This window comes from Bombus pascuorum, chromosome 2 (assembly GCF_905332965.1).
Source record: "Bombus pascuorum chromosome 2, iyBomPasc1.1, whole genome shotgun sequence".
NCBI lineage: Eukaryota > Metazoa > Arthropoda > Insecta > Hymenoptera > Apidae > Bombus > Bombus pascuorum.
Genome location: NC_083489.1, coordinates 10,450,537 through 10,467,367, shown reverse-complemented (window position 1 = coordinate 10,467,367; position 16,831 = coordinate 10,450,537). Strand labels below are relative to the sequence as shown.

The following is a 16,831-nucleotide window of genomic DNA, read 5'->3' as shown; positions in this document are numbered from 1 at the left end:
TGATTATTCGTTACAGGGACCTATAGATTTTTGTAAGAATCTTTAGAAGCTTCACGCGCCTGCTAAACGTACGAACTTCGTGTAATCGCTCGCTGCGTTTATTCAACGATAGCGAACGAAGACGACGAGATCAATGGAAAGGAGAATTTCTCGCGAAGAAACGAAGCAACGAGCTGAACATTTCCCTGTTGGTTCGGCTGCGTTCTCACACGCGAGTGACGCGCGAAACGTATTGCAATTGAACGAATTCGCTTGGTCAAAAATAAAGCCGCTGTATCTAAAGAGGCGTTCGCTGAAAATCGTTACGGCACAATTTCTGATACTCTCTTTTTATTGCGCCATCCATCTCTCGATGAACACCCACGCGGTTAAATCAATGCTGAATTACTTTCTCGGAAAATGGATGCTATTCAAAGATTCGTTGGTTCGTACGAAACACGTGTGCGTCGCGCATCACCTACAAAACCAGCCAACGAAATGCATCGATACAATGAGACCAACGTGCGATTTAAGCGGATTTTTTTGCGCTCACAATTGATCACAGCAAGCCGTAGATCAATGCGATTTGTTTCCTACGCGTCGTACACGAGCTCGCCAAGCTATTCGAACGCTTACCGCAAAAAACGACTATCTTCTACAACTTACACGAAATACGTAACGAAACGAAATTATTATATTATATTATAATATATGTAAATTCCCTGGAGTTCACGTGGGATAGGGGTTTTTGTTTTACGGATAGCACGACTTTCTTTGTTTCACGGACAGAGCGACCCTCTTTTGTTTTACGGACAACCGTTTTAAAAGACACTCATTTCCCAAACGGACGGACAGAGAGCAACATGAGAGATAGACAAGATCACAGAATAATTATTTAAAATACTGAAGATTAACGGAGAAAGATCGGTAGCTCAGGACGTTGAAAATCGATTCTCGATTTTCAGGTAAACATTGCACAGAACTTGTTATTTATCGTTTATGTAATTTATTGTTATAGATTGATATCGATTGTTGTTTACTTCTGTATTTTATTTAAATACTTTGACGATAAATCTCGATTCTCAGACTTCAGAATCGGTCCCCTGAATTATCCCGAGATTTACGATCTTACATATATGTCGGATCATCTTTGGACAACGGGGCGTGTGATGAGTTTTGCTGCGAGTTGTCCATAGTTGTCTTATACCAGATGATGTTTGTTTATGGGAATGTATTACAAAAGTTAACAAGTGATATCGATGATCGAGTACTCGAGATGCCTATGACGATGAATTTAGGTTCGATAACGAATACACGGTCAATGGGATTGCGATTAGAAACTCGATGTACGTGTTCACTGGGCTAATCGAACTTATCGGATTGCCCCTCAGTCCAAGTGGAACTGCCCTTATATACTCCTCTACGTATTCCTCAGGTCAATCCCTGTTTTTAAGCAGAGTTATTTAATTACTATACACCTCTGTCAGGTACACGTCACTCCCGTGACCGTGGCTACGTTCAGTAACCCATTATGTCACTTGGAGCCCAAGCCCACTGTCATAAATCTCGGATAATCATAATTGACTTAACTCATAAACAGCTATTTCTCAGTTTTATTGTTTAAGTACGACTATAATAAAAAGTCTGGGCTAAAGTATTGGGGATCTTCCCAAATATTCCGAAAGAAAGGCTCCGGCGTCCCCTCATCTCCGACATATATATATTATGTATTATATATCATAACGAAATTATACGAATTTTTGTGGAATTTCGTTAGCACCCTAACGAGACACGACTACCGCGATTGTAATATTGGGTTGGCAACTAAGCGATTGCGGGTTTTGTCATCAGGTGGTAATGATTTTGTCATTTTAAATACTTTGACAGTAAATCTCGATTCTCAGATTTCAGAATCGGTCCCCTGAATTATCCCGAGATTTACGATTTTACATATATGTCGGACCATCTTTGGAATGATTTTGTCATTACCACCTGATGACAAAACCCGCAATCGCTTACTTGCCAGGGCAATAGTAACACACGAAATGTATGGAAAACGAATGGGAACGAACGTATGTAAATATTATTCGTTTTATAAGGAAATAATGGATGAACAATATCTTCCGTTTTATATTATTTTATCGAATTACGTATGATCCATTTTGTTCTATCAAAATAAAGATCGCAACGTTCGAAAGATTAGGTTTCATGTTTGTATAAAGATGCATCGTTGTAAAAGACGTGTCCGTAAAAGAAAGGCACTTTAACCGACAACCTAATACCTTCTCGTTGGCGGAAGCTAGAACCTTCGTCAACGAGACAGTTCAATAATTATGATTTCATCGATCAGCCAATCTGTTACAACGATTAAATTGTTCCGTTGATTGCAATTTTTTTAACGAGACGGTATAAGGAAGAAACGATGCAAAGAAATTTACGCTGATTGCCTTCTGGGATATTTCTTCTGAAGATATTTGTCGCAAACATGTACTTACTGAGAAATCGATATATACGAATAATAGTCTCAAACAGATCGAATAATAGTCTCAAGAGATCTGTAAGCACCGTATCTTCCGGTTTATTAATATATCTTCTTCGCGAAATGCGTGTTTGCAACAAATGCCTCGAAACTTCCATATAAATTCTCTTAGAAATCTGTTTGATATTTTGCCGACATTATCACGATAGTCGTGTCTCGTTATGAAATTTCAAAGCGTTTTGCACGATATATCGTACACGGGAAGCTTCTACGAGTTTCCCAACACCTTCGCGAGCTATTGCGCGTAAAAGGTTCGAACGTGTTCGAGTTTCGAATTCAACGAACGAATCACGAACGACGTTCTATTACATTACTAAGATACGCGACAATAAGTAACCATTGCTCATATCAGTAGCTATTTACTACAATTCACGAAGATAACATCCGACGACCGGCCTATTATTGACCTTGTCGTACGATAACTAGCCAGCAACGCGCTTCGAAACATTGTCGAAGAAAATAATTGGATCTTGTTATGCAAGCAACAACTGGTCCATTCGGAAATTGAAAAATTTGAGTTCGAAGATTCGTAGCGATTTATTTTGTAGCGTTACGTAATTTCTATGGGAAGCTCGCATTCAATTTAAGTCTGTTCTGTATGCGGCGTACATAAATGTTGATAACAAGGGAAGTGAAAGAAAGAAAATTCAATTCATTGTAAAATCCAAGCACGCGTTTTAAACTGCAGCATTCTGTACAGAACACGCGAGCATTGAAATATTGTATCTAGCGTAGATAAAAATGATTCGATCCAATCTTTTCTTTTTTCTTCTCTCTTTTCTTTTTTTCTTTTCTTGTAACATATAAGAGTATTAAAACATGTACAATTCAACTTTAGACGAGTTGAGTCGACGATTCGATGTTTACCGTAATACGAAGAACTTGTTGGGTTATTCGAAATAAATAGCAAACAAATAGTAGAAGTAAAATCGTGTTAAGATATCTCGTAAATGTTCGAATGGATTTTTTTCAAATTTACACGCTACGTTGTTTCGTTCATCCATTCGAGCAAACATTTGTTACTCTTTTTAGCCCATTACTGTATTCGTATCGAAAGTACTTTTAACCCATGTACATAATTCTTCTTAAGCACCTTCTAATTTCTTATTAAGAAACGAGCCACTTAACAGGCTCAATTATCGTGTGAATTATTCATTTTTCACGTTCGATAATCTTCGCTTTTCGCAATTGCTTCTTTTTTCTCCTTTTAAGATAACGAGCGATAGAAAATTTGTACTGCGTCGTCGTTATTCGCGACAAGGAATATTCCCTCGAATTTTTCAAACGGACTGCAATAACGTTGCGACTTGTTTACTGTACAAGATAAGATATCGAATGCTACGTAAATGCATGCTAGCGACGCAAGGTTTTCGCTAGTTGCGTAGTTAGCATCAGCTACTATGCACGGCAAAGCCTCCTATATCCTAATTACCATTACCAAATATTCTATAATATCTGACCTACTGTTCAAACGTTCTTACAACCAAACACCATACTCGTTATACTAATAAATATTTTCTCCTGTTACAAATATAATATAATCTCGTTTGTTCGCATTTCGTTTACGCGAACAAACTAACGCTGGATTTCAGATACTCGCAAACTCGTAGAGGAGACTCTATCGCACAAGCTGTCGCGCTCCAACGTATTAACTTTAATTATTACACAAACGCGCGTATTCTTAGAGCGAATGTAGTATAGGATGGCTTATCTGTATTTAGAGTAAATGTCGTGTGTCGAAACGGAAGACGGTCGGACGCGATACGGAAACAACCGATCGACTTCCGTTTTTCAAACTTGTTATCTTACTACACGAAGTAATAAGACGAGAATCGAAAAGGACAGCTAGAAAATTTATATTATCGGTTATTCGAACTATTTGGTCGCAATTTGCTCGGATACAGATGAGATTCTACTGTACTGTACGCTATATGCACCTTCTTGCACTCCAGTATTTGGATAAGAGCTCCGATGATGTGACACACAGTAAGAAAGCGACTTTCGTAAGAATATACTTTGAATTACGTTTCTACATATCTTTACGCTTTGCACGGTTACCCGCGATGAAAGATTTATAAGGTCCAGTAGCCAAAACGATAAGAGGCGATTGTAAATAAACAGCGACAAGTTTCTTCTTCTCTATTTAACGCTTCGGGAACTGCAAACGTAAATTCGCGCCTTATACGCTTCTACTACCGTTAAATAAAACAGTAAAAAAAGCAACAATGCGTGCTACGAACGAAACGTTTCTACGTTATATGCTCTATTGGAATACAACGATATTTCACGTATAGGTACAATACCCTTTATCCAGACACCCGCACAGGCATTTGAACAGGACACTTACACAGGTCATACTTATTACTGTATAGAGAGTGGGGCTCAAAATATTTAAGGAATCATGGATCACTACCTAAGTCTAGTCTGAGAGTAACTGGCCAACAATCAACAATTCTTGTATACGTTGTTAATTATATCACTCGCTTATATACATCAGGTTCTGTAGTTTCTGTTTAATAAACATCACTAAATATTATTTCAACACAAACATCGTGTCTTCCAAAGATTATTAATCTTAACTTCAAGATTAAATTCTAACATGCTCGAATAATACGAAAGAATTATCAATATATCGGATATAATATCGATTGCTTGGAAAGTTCGTCCTGATTTTTAAGGAATTTAATAAAACGATAAATTTTGCTCGGTATCTCTCCGTCGAGGAAATTGTTCTCGAGCATATCGCGCTAAAAAAGACATCGCTAAAAGTATCTTTAAATATGCTCGTTGATTTCCAATCAAATGTTATGTGTTTGTTAAACGCTTAGAAACATCCTTCCGATTTTTAACTCTTCGACGTACAAAATCAGATGGAGAAGTTTCTCGCCAAAAACCTGGAAGCTTCCGAAAGGATGGAACATCCAAGTTGCGCGAAAGATGGAGAAATGTCGTGAAACGAAAAGCCATCTGTATAATTCGATAAAGTATTTCGAATGGAAATGTAAATCGCAACGAGATTTCCGAGCTACGTTTGAATGTTTTTAATCGGTCGAAAAGCATGCGAGGATTCATGCTATATGCTTGTCAGAGCATAAGATTCTCAAAACGTCGAGCCAATGGAATATAATACGAGAAAACCGATTGTTCCATTAGCTAAAAATGCTGTTAGTTTGGACGTAGAAGATTCTACTATACTGCGGCTACTATGTAGACGGATAGTCTGGAGAGGAAACGAGGTTGGCATCGAAACACGTTCACCGAAACCATCGACGTCGTGGCGAACTTTTTGGTCATCGGCCTGAAACGATATTTCATTGGCTCGCAGCTGCACCTGCGGCAGGTGCAGTTCCGATGGAAATAAGAAATTCACGAGCCGCTTTGCGGATTTGACTAGCGAAAAGAATGACCGTATCGTTGAACCCGGTCGCACCCGGACGATTAAAATCGTTAACTCTTTTACACGTCGGAGCTCGATTTGGTGCGCGCGAACGCAGATACGCCGAGCCGCTTCCTCCTTAACACTTTGACTGCCACGTTGGTCATTGGTGACCGGAGCGCTTCAACTTCTTACGATTGTAAAAATTGTATGAAAATTAACAGTTAGGACATTTTGAATATAACCGATAAATAGAAGATACTTTGAAATAAAAAGTATCCCATTGAACGATTAAACATTTTTATTAGAACATCGGTAAAAAAAAATGAGAACAAATCTTGCATGTAACGGTGCACTATGTTTGCATCCATATCTTTGAGGAGTAATCTACAAATATTATTATAAACACACCTTAGAAAATGTTGAAGTGATCATCACTTCTAAAAAAAAAACTCTACGTCTGGTCTTTTAGTTTTCTCAAGCACAGAAACCATCGATAGCTTATAGACAAAAGACTGCGTCGAAGGCAAACTATAAACTGTACAGAGGCAACGTTGGCTTCAGGGTTTCCAGTCATAGGGTAACGCTGCTAGCGTGCGGATCTGGATCAGCTCGTATTATATTTCGACTTGTATTTACACTTTAGTATTTTAAAATATATATTCTCTACCTTACAATTTATCCACGCGTTCCGTTGTATTCACATACATCTCATAATCTCAACAGAAAAATATCGTAAATGCTTTATAATCATATAATCGAAGTTACTAGTGTGCGCATACCTTACTATTATATATAGCATGAGCAAATACAATTTACTAATTTCCTCTACGCGTATCAACGATATATTCTGCACCTTTTGCTTACGACGAAACAACAAATGCGAATGGTTTGTTGAAATAAACGAAGAATTGTTATAACAAGTCACTATCGACTGTTAGCAAGGCGCCAATAAGATAAACGGTCCATCGGGGAAGGACGTTGTCTTGCATCGTCAATTTATTATTATTTTGCCATTATATGCTTTGAATAATAAAAATACTCCCGTGGCATCTTCAGTGAAACGTGTGATTTCGTCGTGGCGGTCAAAGTGTTAATTCGTCCTACAATTTTCCATCGCGAGATCATTCGTGCGATTAGCAACGTTCGTATTAGCAACGTGCACCAGCTTGACCGTTAAGATTACCATCGATCAAAGCTGAAGCTTCTGAAAGCGAACACGCCAAGTTATCTCCGCTCCACTTTAAGAGTCAACGTTCCATGAGATCTCATTTGGATCCAAGATATTAACTTTCAAGATAAGTATGTTCCTGAGGGAGGAAAATTACGAGTTCCATCGTTTCCGAATGTTCTTTCTCGCAGCAATCGATATCGATCGTACGTTAATCTCTATAGCGTGTTGTATCTTAGGAAAAATTGAACAGAATCGAGCAATCATTAGGAAATTAAAAAGTACACAAGAATTGCTATCTCCTAAGAAGCTTTGAGCAATTAGGGAATATTTATCGAGGAGTATCTTTTCTCTCCTATATCTTACAACGAAGTTTACTTTCTCTATTACGTTTCTCATTTGCTTGCGTACATACTCGAAATAATTCGACGAGTCTAATTCAGATTTTTCGCAGATTTCCCGATGTTTCCTATCCGATTCACTGCCAATGTTTTACGCGATCGAAGGACCGCTGAAAGTCAATACGTAACATCTGATCGATCGTTCCATGAAACAGACTAGTGGTTTTCCTGCGGACTTGGCTCGATTATCGCACTCGGCGTAAGATTAACGAATGTCCTAATATTTACAAATAGAAGTATCGATGCTGATACTTCTACTGATACTGATACGACGCGTGCGCGATGAACGTTTCGTATAAAAATCGCATACAAATCACAGCAAACAATTATCGTACCATTTGAATATTCCATATTTTTAGACGCAATATATACGTATAAACGTATATATGTATATGTGTATACAATATATATGTATATACGTATACATGTATATGTGTATACAATATATATGTATATACGTATATATGTATATGTGTATACAAGATATATGTATATACGTATATATGTATATGTGTATACAATATAATGTATATACGTATATATGTATATGTGTATATAATATACATGTATATACATATATATATATATGTGTGTGTGTGTGTGTGTGTGTGTGTGTGTGTGTGTGTGTACAATATACATGTATATACGTATATATGAATACAATATACATGTATATACGTATATATGTACATATATGTGTATACAATATATATGTATATACAATATACATGTATGTACGTATATATGCATATGTATATACAATATATATGTATATACGTACATCGTTAGATGAGCAATGAAATAAATTGCACTCTCTAGAACGATATATCTTTCCAGTAATATTATCGATCGCTCGTATACACGCAAGATATTCGACCATAATATATGTTAATAGAAAACATAACGCGGAATGCGACGAGTATAAAATTTATGCGAATAAGAAAGATCGAGTAAATCCGTTAGACTAAAACTAACGACAAACAAGTTTCTGATCTTTTTCCAAGAGAGCTGCGCGTCAAGCATCACGCGGTGCAGCAATGTCGGAAGCGCGTTGACAAAGCGACGCTCGGGAAATCGCGTAAATGTAAACGATATTTTTACGGGCTGCAGCATCTCCGCTGCGTGCAATGCCAAGAATAAATATTAGCCGGTCAGGCATGTAAGCGCGTCACTCGCCTGACCTAGTTTAATCCACACGATCATCCTTCTGTGCTAATTAAGTAGACACGTCCGCTTTATTAGTAGCCACTTTGACTCTACGATGCTTGATAACGAACACCGTCGTTCGTAAGAATATTTTTGACCCATGTGCGATAACCGTGCGCGAATCCTGCCAAAACGTACAAACTGATGGCAAATTAATAATTCCAGCGATGTTCGACTCGATTGGCGATAAATTTGAACGATTTGTCGAAGGACACCGGCAAATAACGTATTTCGCTCTTTGTTTTATAACAAGTACGAGCAGCATACTGCGCATATTTATGCATTTATAGGATATTCGAAAGCGGAAAATTGCACACGATCCTCGTAATACAAGATACGTGAAATATCCAAGGTACGATGCTTAAGCGCGTAGTAGCTGCTATTGGGTTGACAACTAAGTGGTTGCGGTATTGGAAACTAAGTGGTTGCGGATTTTGTCATTAGGTAATAATGACAAAATCCGCAACCACTTAGTTGCCAAGCCAATAGATAGAACAACCTTCCATCGAGCTTCTACTTTTCGAATTATATTTTCAAACGGATGAATTTGCTCGAAGTTAAACAGAGACGAGAGGGTTTCTACGATTAACGTTTGTTAATTAATTACGTATTAATATTACGTTAATTAATAACGTATTTTAATCGTTAATAAAGTATGTAAAATGTAATTAACGTACGTTGGAAACGCGAAGAATAAGAAAATCTTGCGTTTACAGCGAAACAACGAAGGATGCAACGTATTATCGTGGAATGCTTGAAAGAGATAGAAACATTTTAAGAAGAAAGTAGAATGCAGAATGTTACAGAAAACTGGCAATTTTTGCGGAGTTTGCGGTAGTCGTGGAACCGTTCGACAAACCTACGCGAGATGCAAACTCGCGCGTAGTTTACCCGTCTGTCGATCGACGCTATCCGCCTAATCAAAAATAGGCGGTGATTTATTAATAATTCGTTAGTCGACTAACCGACCGCGCCGTACTAAAAATAACATCCTATCGAACGCTTCTTGTACGTGAACCGGCGTTAAGCCTCGTTCTCACGTAAACCGTGCTAGACGTTGAAGGAACAGATGTCACGAACGAAGGAGAATCGAAGCGTCGTTCGTGCTTTATTCGATCGAATGCTAGGCACATAAATGCGAGTCACGAGACGACAACGATAACGAATTTGTCGATCGATGGCGGGATCGAAGATATTTACGACGCTCAAGTTCTAATCGAAGCAGATAGAAAAAAATTCCCAGTTAGATTCCTCCTATAAATACAACGGAACAGACGCAAAGTATCTAGGTCAAGATGAACGAATTATGTTTACGCGCGTTTACGCTTCGCCGCGTTTCGTCCGATTATCGTTGCTAAATTTGCTGTTTCGATAATAGCTCGTTCGATCGTTGAAACGTTATTCCGTGCGCACCACGAGATACGTTTCCGATCGAGTTGAAACCTGCAAATCTATATCTTACTGAGCGTGGCGCTGACAACGCATGGGACACCACCTTAAACTAAAATTTAAAAAGCTAGAAAGCTTGAAAGAAGTGGAAACGGAAGAGCGAAAGTGCTAGAACTAATTAGAGCAACTCCGTGATCCGGTAACGAAGATATTAATTTCCTAGATGTTAATACTATCATTAGCGAAGTAGGGAAACAGAAAAATTGAACCGACGATCGATCTAATACGATGGTAACTGACTGCCGCACACGCCCGTCGATCATAGACACGAAAGAAAACATTCGATAGGTTCTGTTAGATAACGATCATATAAGCTGGATAATGTAATATTACGAACAATTTACAAACGTAAGTCTTAATGTACGATCCACCAACAAACTTTTATCGTGTATTTTAATATTGCATTGAAATGTGAGCATTAGCAGTCTGATAATGTGTGAGAACAGGAGGAACGAACGAATGAGAATGTATTAATGTGTTCCAAATATACAAATGGTTTCTAATGTCGAGTAAGCGAGATATAGCTGTAGATGGAGATAAAATAACACAAAAAGAAAGACGTTTTCTTACGCATACCGTAAGCCGTTAAAAAGACAACCATGCTTATCGATACGATTATGATACACGTACTCGCAACAAGTCTGCCGTAATTTTAATTTGAATGTACACGCTAGTCAGAATCGATCGAATGATAATAACGAGTCTCACGATCACCAAAGGAAGTCCAACGAAGCAAGTTGACCCTAAATTCATCATATAGGGGTCAGAATAAAGAAACCAGCGAGTAATAATGAGTCACGTAGTAATAAACGTATGCTTCCTATTAATAAGAATGTTTTATTCGGTTGACTAATGGAATGTGTAATTTGTCATGTTTTACTTAATATTTTTGCTTCAGATAAAATATATATATATATATTTAGAATAGTTGTAAACAAACTGTTATATAAAATTCTAAATATGAAAGTAAGACATTTTGTCTGTTAAGAAAAAACGAGATGAATATTTTTAAGTCTTAAGTTTGAAATATGTTTTTAGGTTCAAGGTCAACACGCTCTGCCTCTGAGTAATTTCTAACGAAGTCTAATTTAAAAGTCAAAGCATCGACCACGCTTAGCTAATTCACCAATGTAGCTAGATGATTTGATAAAAATACGGAAATATTTGAAAACAATAGTAATAATTATAATAATGAACGTTACAAAAAAGCATTTAAAGATGATGATCATATAGAAAATTAACAAATTGACTATATCGCGTTAAATCCAAATCAAGTATTATCTATTCTCAACGTAAAAGAAGAAAACAAACGTTAGATAAAACGTATTATTCGAAATAGATAAGCATAATTTTTTATTACGTGTGACGACTGTTGCACATCAAAAACTACATGCTCAACTTTCGTTCAAACTACAACTGTGTTAAAAAGAGGAAATAAATTATGAATATCTCAAACGGTGACCTCTATCGTCGGATCCTATGTGGGTAATGGAACGAATTTAGCCAATTAAAGACTGTTTTATCGACGGAGTAAATCCTGGGGCAATGACCTCGATGTTGAGGAGCGCTTGACCTATATACCAAGTACCATACTAATGTATCCAGCATGCGTACACGTGTATAACTCGTGTTCCATTATTCGTTATCACAATCATATAATTAACTATTTCATACCTCATAACATTTTCTCTACTATTTTTATCGTTTTCAAAGTCGGAATGAATAACACATCATTACGTCATAAAAGCAAATAACAGAAAAACATTGACATTTCGATAAGCGTTGTATAAAATAGAATGTGAAGGTCATTTCGTAATTCCTAGTTGTAAAGTGTCATTGAACCACATTTCATTCATTATAAATAGCAGTGTAAATGCGTGTGTAACGCTAAATACAATAATCGAACGTTATCGATCAAACTTTAACTAATTTAGGACTCGAACAAAAGATGAAACACGTATTCACGGCCATTGCCAGAGCAGTTGCTTTAAATAGCTAACCAACGGCAAACGTTTTAACTTAGGTCAATAGTATGTGATTGATCACATTGTTTACGTATGAGAAACGTTGGGTGGTGCTACTGAAAATACAAAGTTCGATTCGATTCTTATCTGATTATCTAAAACTTTTGAATTTCACGATGTTTTTCAATGATATCGCTCCTATTCAATCCGAGCCTCGAGAACAATGAAATACTTTCATATTAATATGTATTTGAAAGGAATTAGAATAACCGTAGTTTATGTTGTTTAAGAGCAGTTAAAGGGAAAGGTCAAACAAGGGCACATCTCAAGGAGTCAATGTCCTGTTGATGACAACAGAGTACACACCCGATTCAGGTCGTAAACGGATCAGTATTAAGAGATAATAACATCGTCGGAATTTTACAACACAGTATACAAATAACACAATAAATTTGTTAGTGATCGTATTCATAAATAGTATAATGATAGCTGTAGAAATAACGCTGTAACGTTTCTAAGGGTGATTTTCTGTATTACGTACCTGCCACCTCGAGGGCACTGCCAATTATGCGTCTCGTGTGAGGACAATCCAACACCGAAAATCCGATTCAGCCGCGAGGGGCTGTTGTTTTCGTCACAAAACACTGCACATGTTATCACTACGCATTGCACACTATCATTACAATGTTGTCTTTTCTATTTGCTCAAGAAATCGTCACAAACAAACGTGGTATACACTAGTTCACCTTCGTACTCGGCGCAATGCCGCCATATTTCCTGTTGTTCCGACTTTTCAGATACTATAGCTCCATAAACTATAGGGCAGTATAAGATAGGCATGCTTAAAACATTTTTTAAACATTGATCATTGCTGCGCTTTTACATGGCCAAATGTACAAAGCAACATAGGAAATATTTTTTTCAGGTCGATATTTCAGTATATGAAACGCAAAATGCCATAAGATGTCGTGTCTATTCCGTCCTTCGGTCCTTCGTCGATACTCGTGAACCATGCGATACAAATTTATATAGCGTGATAAATCTGTTTATGACAAGTCTATGGTAACAGCATATATACATATCCAGTAGACTGTGACTGTGATTTAAATTCAAAACAGTCTTTGAGAAACTTCAAAGTCAATTAATACACCACGTTTATCCATTATTATCAAAAAATAATCGATTTACAGATTTATGTAATACGCAAATTACCGATCTTCAGAAAAACATCATTAAGTTCAATAATTATTGCCTTATTTGCAGCATCATTATTTTGAAACTTTTACATCATGCACACTAATAATGTTCTATCTTGCATTAATTTTTTGACAGAATATTCTACATCAATAACATCAGTTCTATTTCTTAACTTAACCAATTCCCAATTTCATCGGTATAATTATTTATTTTTTTCTGTTTTGCACTCATTTTCAAATCTAAAGCTTCCTAAAAGTAAGATAAAACAACAGCAAAATTAATTATTATTTAATTAAAATATTACAAACAAAAATCTTAATTCGTTATACTTTCATTAACAGCAAAATTTATTACTTTTGATAACGGTGGATAAACATGATGGATCAACTGACTTATTAATACTCACATCCATTGTTTTATGGCGAACAAACCAAATTAATTAATTATTATTGTCTTTAACAAATTCTTGATTAAAATTTGTGTAGTACATTATGCTACAAATGAATATATTCTCTTCAGGAGTTAAACGATTCTGAGTAGTGAAATTTATATCTTATTAATACAAATATAGTATATAGTATTTTATTTATTTATAAGAGGGGGGAGTTTTCCTAAATTTTCCTAAAATAAATAAAAATTTAGACTCAAATTTAACTCCGTCCCTTAAAGTAAAATTTACCTTTTATTTCTAACACAAAATAGTAGCGTGTAATATACAAAATGTATTGTATTATTTAGTATTATATACCATCGCTATCGATAGCTATCGATGGTCGATGTGTCCATCTGTTGGAAGCTATCGATAGTGCCGACTATCGATATTTCACCATACTAACAAACATAGACACTTAGGACAGTAGTTATTATATCGTGCATTATTAAGCATGTATATAATGGTATAGGCTATGAAATGTCTTTAAAACATATACATCAATTTAAAGATATTCTCAGAAATTAAATAAATAGGACATAACAGGTATGATATATATCTGAAAAGATAAATCTTCTTTAATTTAATAAATCTTTTTTTAAATCTTCTTTAATTTATCAAATATGTGTGATGTATTTCTTTTTTTTTAACTATCTAATTTTGCTTATAGGTTCAATTATACAATACTCAATTTGTATTATCTATGTACAAATTCAATATATAGGAATGCAAGAATTAGAGACTTCCAGTGATGTATCTGTTGAACTAGAGTTCTCACCTGACAGAAAACCATACTGCGAAGTAAAAATTACATCTTCTGACAGATTATTATGCTTCACATCGAGTGAAACCAATCATGATGCCTCAAGTTCTAAGTCTTATTCAATCTTTTCCAACGAAAGTGACAGCAATAAAGGCGATATTAATGATAATATCAATTCACAAGATCAAGTATGGATAAATCCAGTTGGAAATCAACCTGATATCAAGCCCTTTGTGGGTATACCTGGATTAAAATCATTTAAATACAATCCAAACAAAGAAGAATATTTTTACTTATCGCTAGTTACTGAAGCAATATTTCAAGAAATAGCACACCAAACTAATTTATATGCAGCACAAGTATTATCACAGAAACGATCAAGTCGTTTGAACCAATGGGTTCCTACTACCAAAAATGAAATAAAGAGACTGTTTGGTCTTCTCATCTGGATGGATTTAGTAAAACTACCTCAATTACACTTGTACTGGTCCAAGGATTCTATATTTACACAAAGTTTCCCACAATCTATAATGTCACAAAGTCGCTTTGAATTACTTTTACAAATGTTGCATTTTACAAATAATGAAAATGCAAATTTATTAAATGATCGACTTTATAAAATCAGTCCAATTATTGATACATTAAATAGAAATTTCACGAAATACTATGATCCACCTGAAACTCTTTATATCGATGAATTTGTAATACCATTTCATAGTCGTATTAAACAATTGATAAAACAAAAAAAATATAAATATGGTATCAAGATATTTAAATTATGTTTCAATCCAGGATACACTTATAACTTTCAAATATATTGCAGCAAAAAGTCAGACCAAGAAACAGCGAATCCTACAAATGCTGTTATTTCACTTTGTCAAAATATATTTTATAAGGGACATACTGTATGTACTAATCGTTGGTACACGAGTATAGACTTGGCTCAAGAATTAATTACTAAAACTACACATTTAGTAGGAATGGTCCAACGAAATTGTCGTGGAATATCTAAAGAAGTTGTCACAAAAAAATTAAAAAGAGGAGAAATATTTGCAAAGGAGAACAGCATTGGTATAACGTTGATAAAATGGAGAGATAAACGCGATGTTTTGTTATTGTCTACTAAACATTCTGTAGAATCAGTTACTCTTAAAAGAAGAAGATCTAATTATATTAAACCTAAAATTTTGTTTGATTATAATGAAGGCAAGCCTTCAAGTGATATTTCTGACCAAATGACAATATGTTGTATTTCATCACACAAGAATGTAAAATGGTATAAAAAATTAGCATTTGAACTTTTATTAAATACAGCTGTTATAAATGCTTGGGTAATGCATAACAGTGTAAAAAATAATCCTATTTCATTAATAGAGTTCAAAAAACGATTAGTCATTTATCTATCACATTGTCAGGATGAGAGGTTTCAAAATTTATCTCGTGAAATTGTAACCATTAAGAAACGTCATGAAATTAAAAAGAGAGAGGGTAAATTGGTATCAGTAAGAAAACGTTGCATTTCTTGCTATAAAGAAAACGTTAAAACCTTTGGTACTGAACTAGCACGAAATAAGACAAAACGAGTAGCAACATTTTGTGCTGATTGCCCTAATGAGCCTCATTTATGTTTGACATGTTTTAATAAAGAACATCGTAACATACCATTTTAACTATAAACTATATGTATCAAAATATTGGATTTGCTCTATAATGTTCCACTTGTTTTATAAATACATCATTTTTCATCAATCCTATTGTAAGATACGTTTTCTATGTATGTTTTATGTATATATATATAAGAAAACCTTACTTAGTACAAAATCGCGTAAAAATTATGCGGCATGGACCACGTTATTTATTAATTTTATATTTATTTTTTATTTGCATTATAATTTTAGAGATAACATTTAATTTTTAGTTTCGAATTTGTTTTTTATTATATTTTGTTATGTAAAAAATTTGTTATCTAACAATTATGTACAAAATAGTTGAATTAAGTTTCATTAATAATTGTCATATTTTCTTTTAATAATAATTATAAAAATTGTGACATCAATAATCTTTTTATCTTATTTCCTCAATAAGGTATAAAAACGAATTAAATTTATTCGATTACAAAATTTTTAGATCCACAAAGATAATTATTTGGTTACAAATTCCAAAATTTATAATTATAGCTTATTCAAAAATTTTGAACCTAATATAACAAATTATTAAAATCGTTCTTAATTTTCAAAAATTGAGTTCTATTGGATTCGTAAGTAGGTTCAAACTATAATAAAATATAATCAATTCATTACATTCTTAATATCATTCAGCATTAATTTTTAAAGTATTTAAATTTTGCAGGTAGTTC

The 16,831-nt window shown here is 35.0% G+C and overlaps 2 protein-coding genes across 2 annotated transcripts in view; one reads left to right on the top strand and one right to left on the bottom strand.

Annotated features, from left to right (window-relative positions):
* Nucleotides 1–12,883, bottom strand: part of LOC132916461 (hypoxia-inducible factor 1-alpha-like) — a 94,747-nt gene extending 81,864 nt beyond the window's left edge. Inside the window, exon 1 of the mRNA XM_060976493.1 lies at nt 12,627–12,883. The gene's annotated coding sequence lies outside the window, so the exon portion shown is untranslated. The remainder of the gene's footprint in view (nt 1–12,626) is intronic.
* A 1,229-nt stretch (nt 12,884–14,112) lies between these two features.
* On the top strand, nt 14,113–16,310 carry LOC132916443 (piggyBac transposable element-derived protein 4-like). The gene is made up of 2 exons (XM_060976459.1): nt 14,113–14,258; nt 14,383–16,310. Exon 2 carries the CDS (start codon nt 14,439–14,441, stop codon nt 16,143–16,145), a length of 1,707 nt encoding a protein of 568 aa, XP_060832442.1. The 5' UTR covers nt 14,113–14,258; nt 14,383–14,438; the 3' UTR covers nt 16,146–16,310.
* Nucleotides 16,311–16,831: the final 521 nt, after the last annotated feature.

Excerpts from the sequence above, each read along its gene's own strand:
- LOC132916443 (XM_060976459.1), top strand. The coding sequence starts at position 14,439 with ATGCAAGAATTAGAGACTTCCAGTGATGTATCTGTTGAACTAGAGTTC.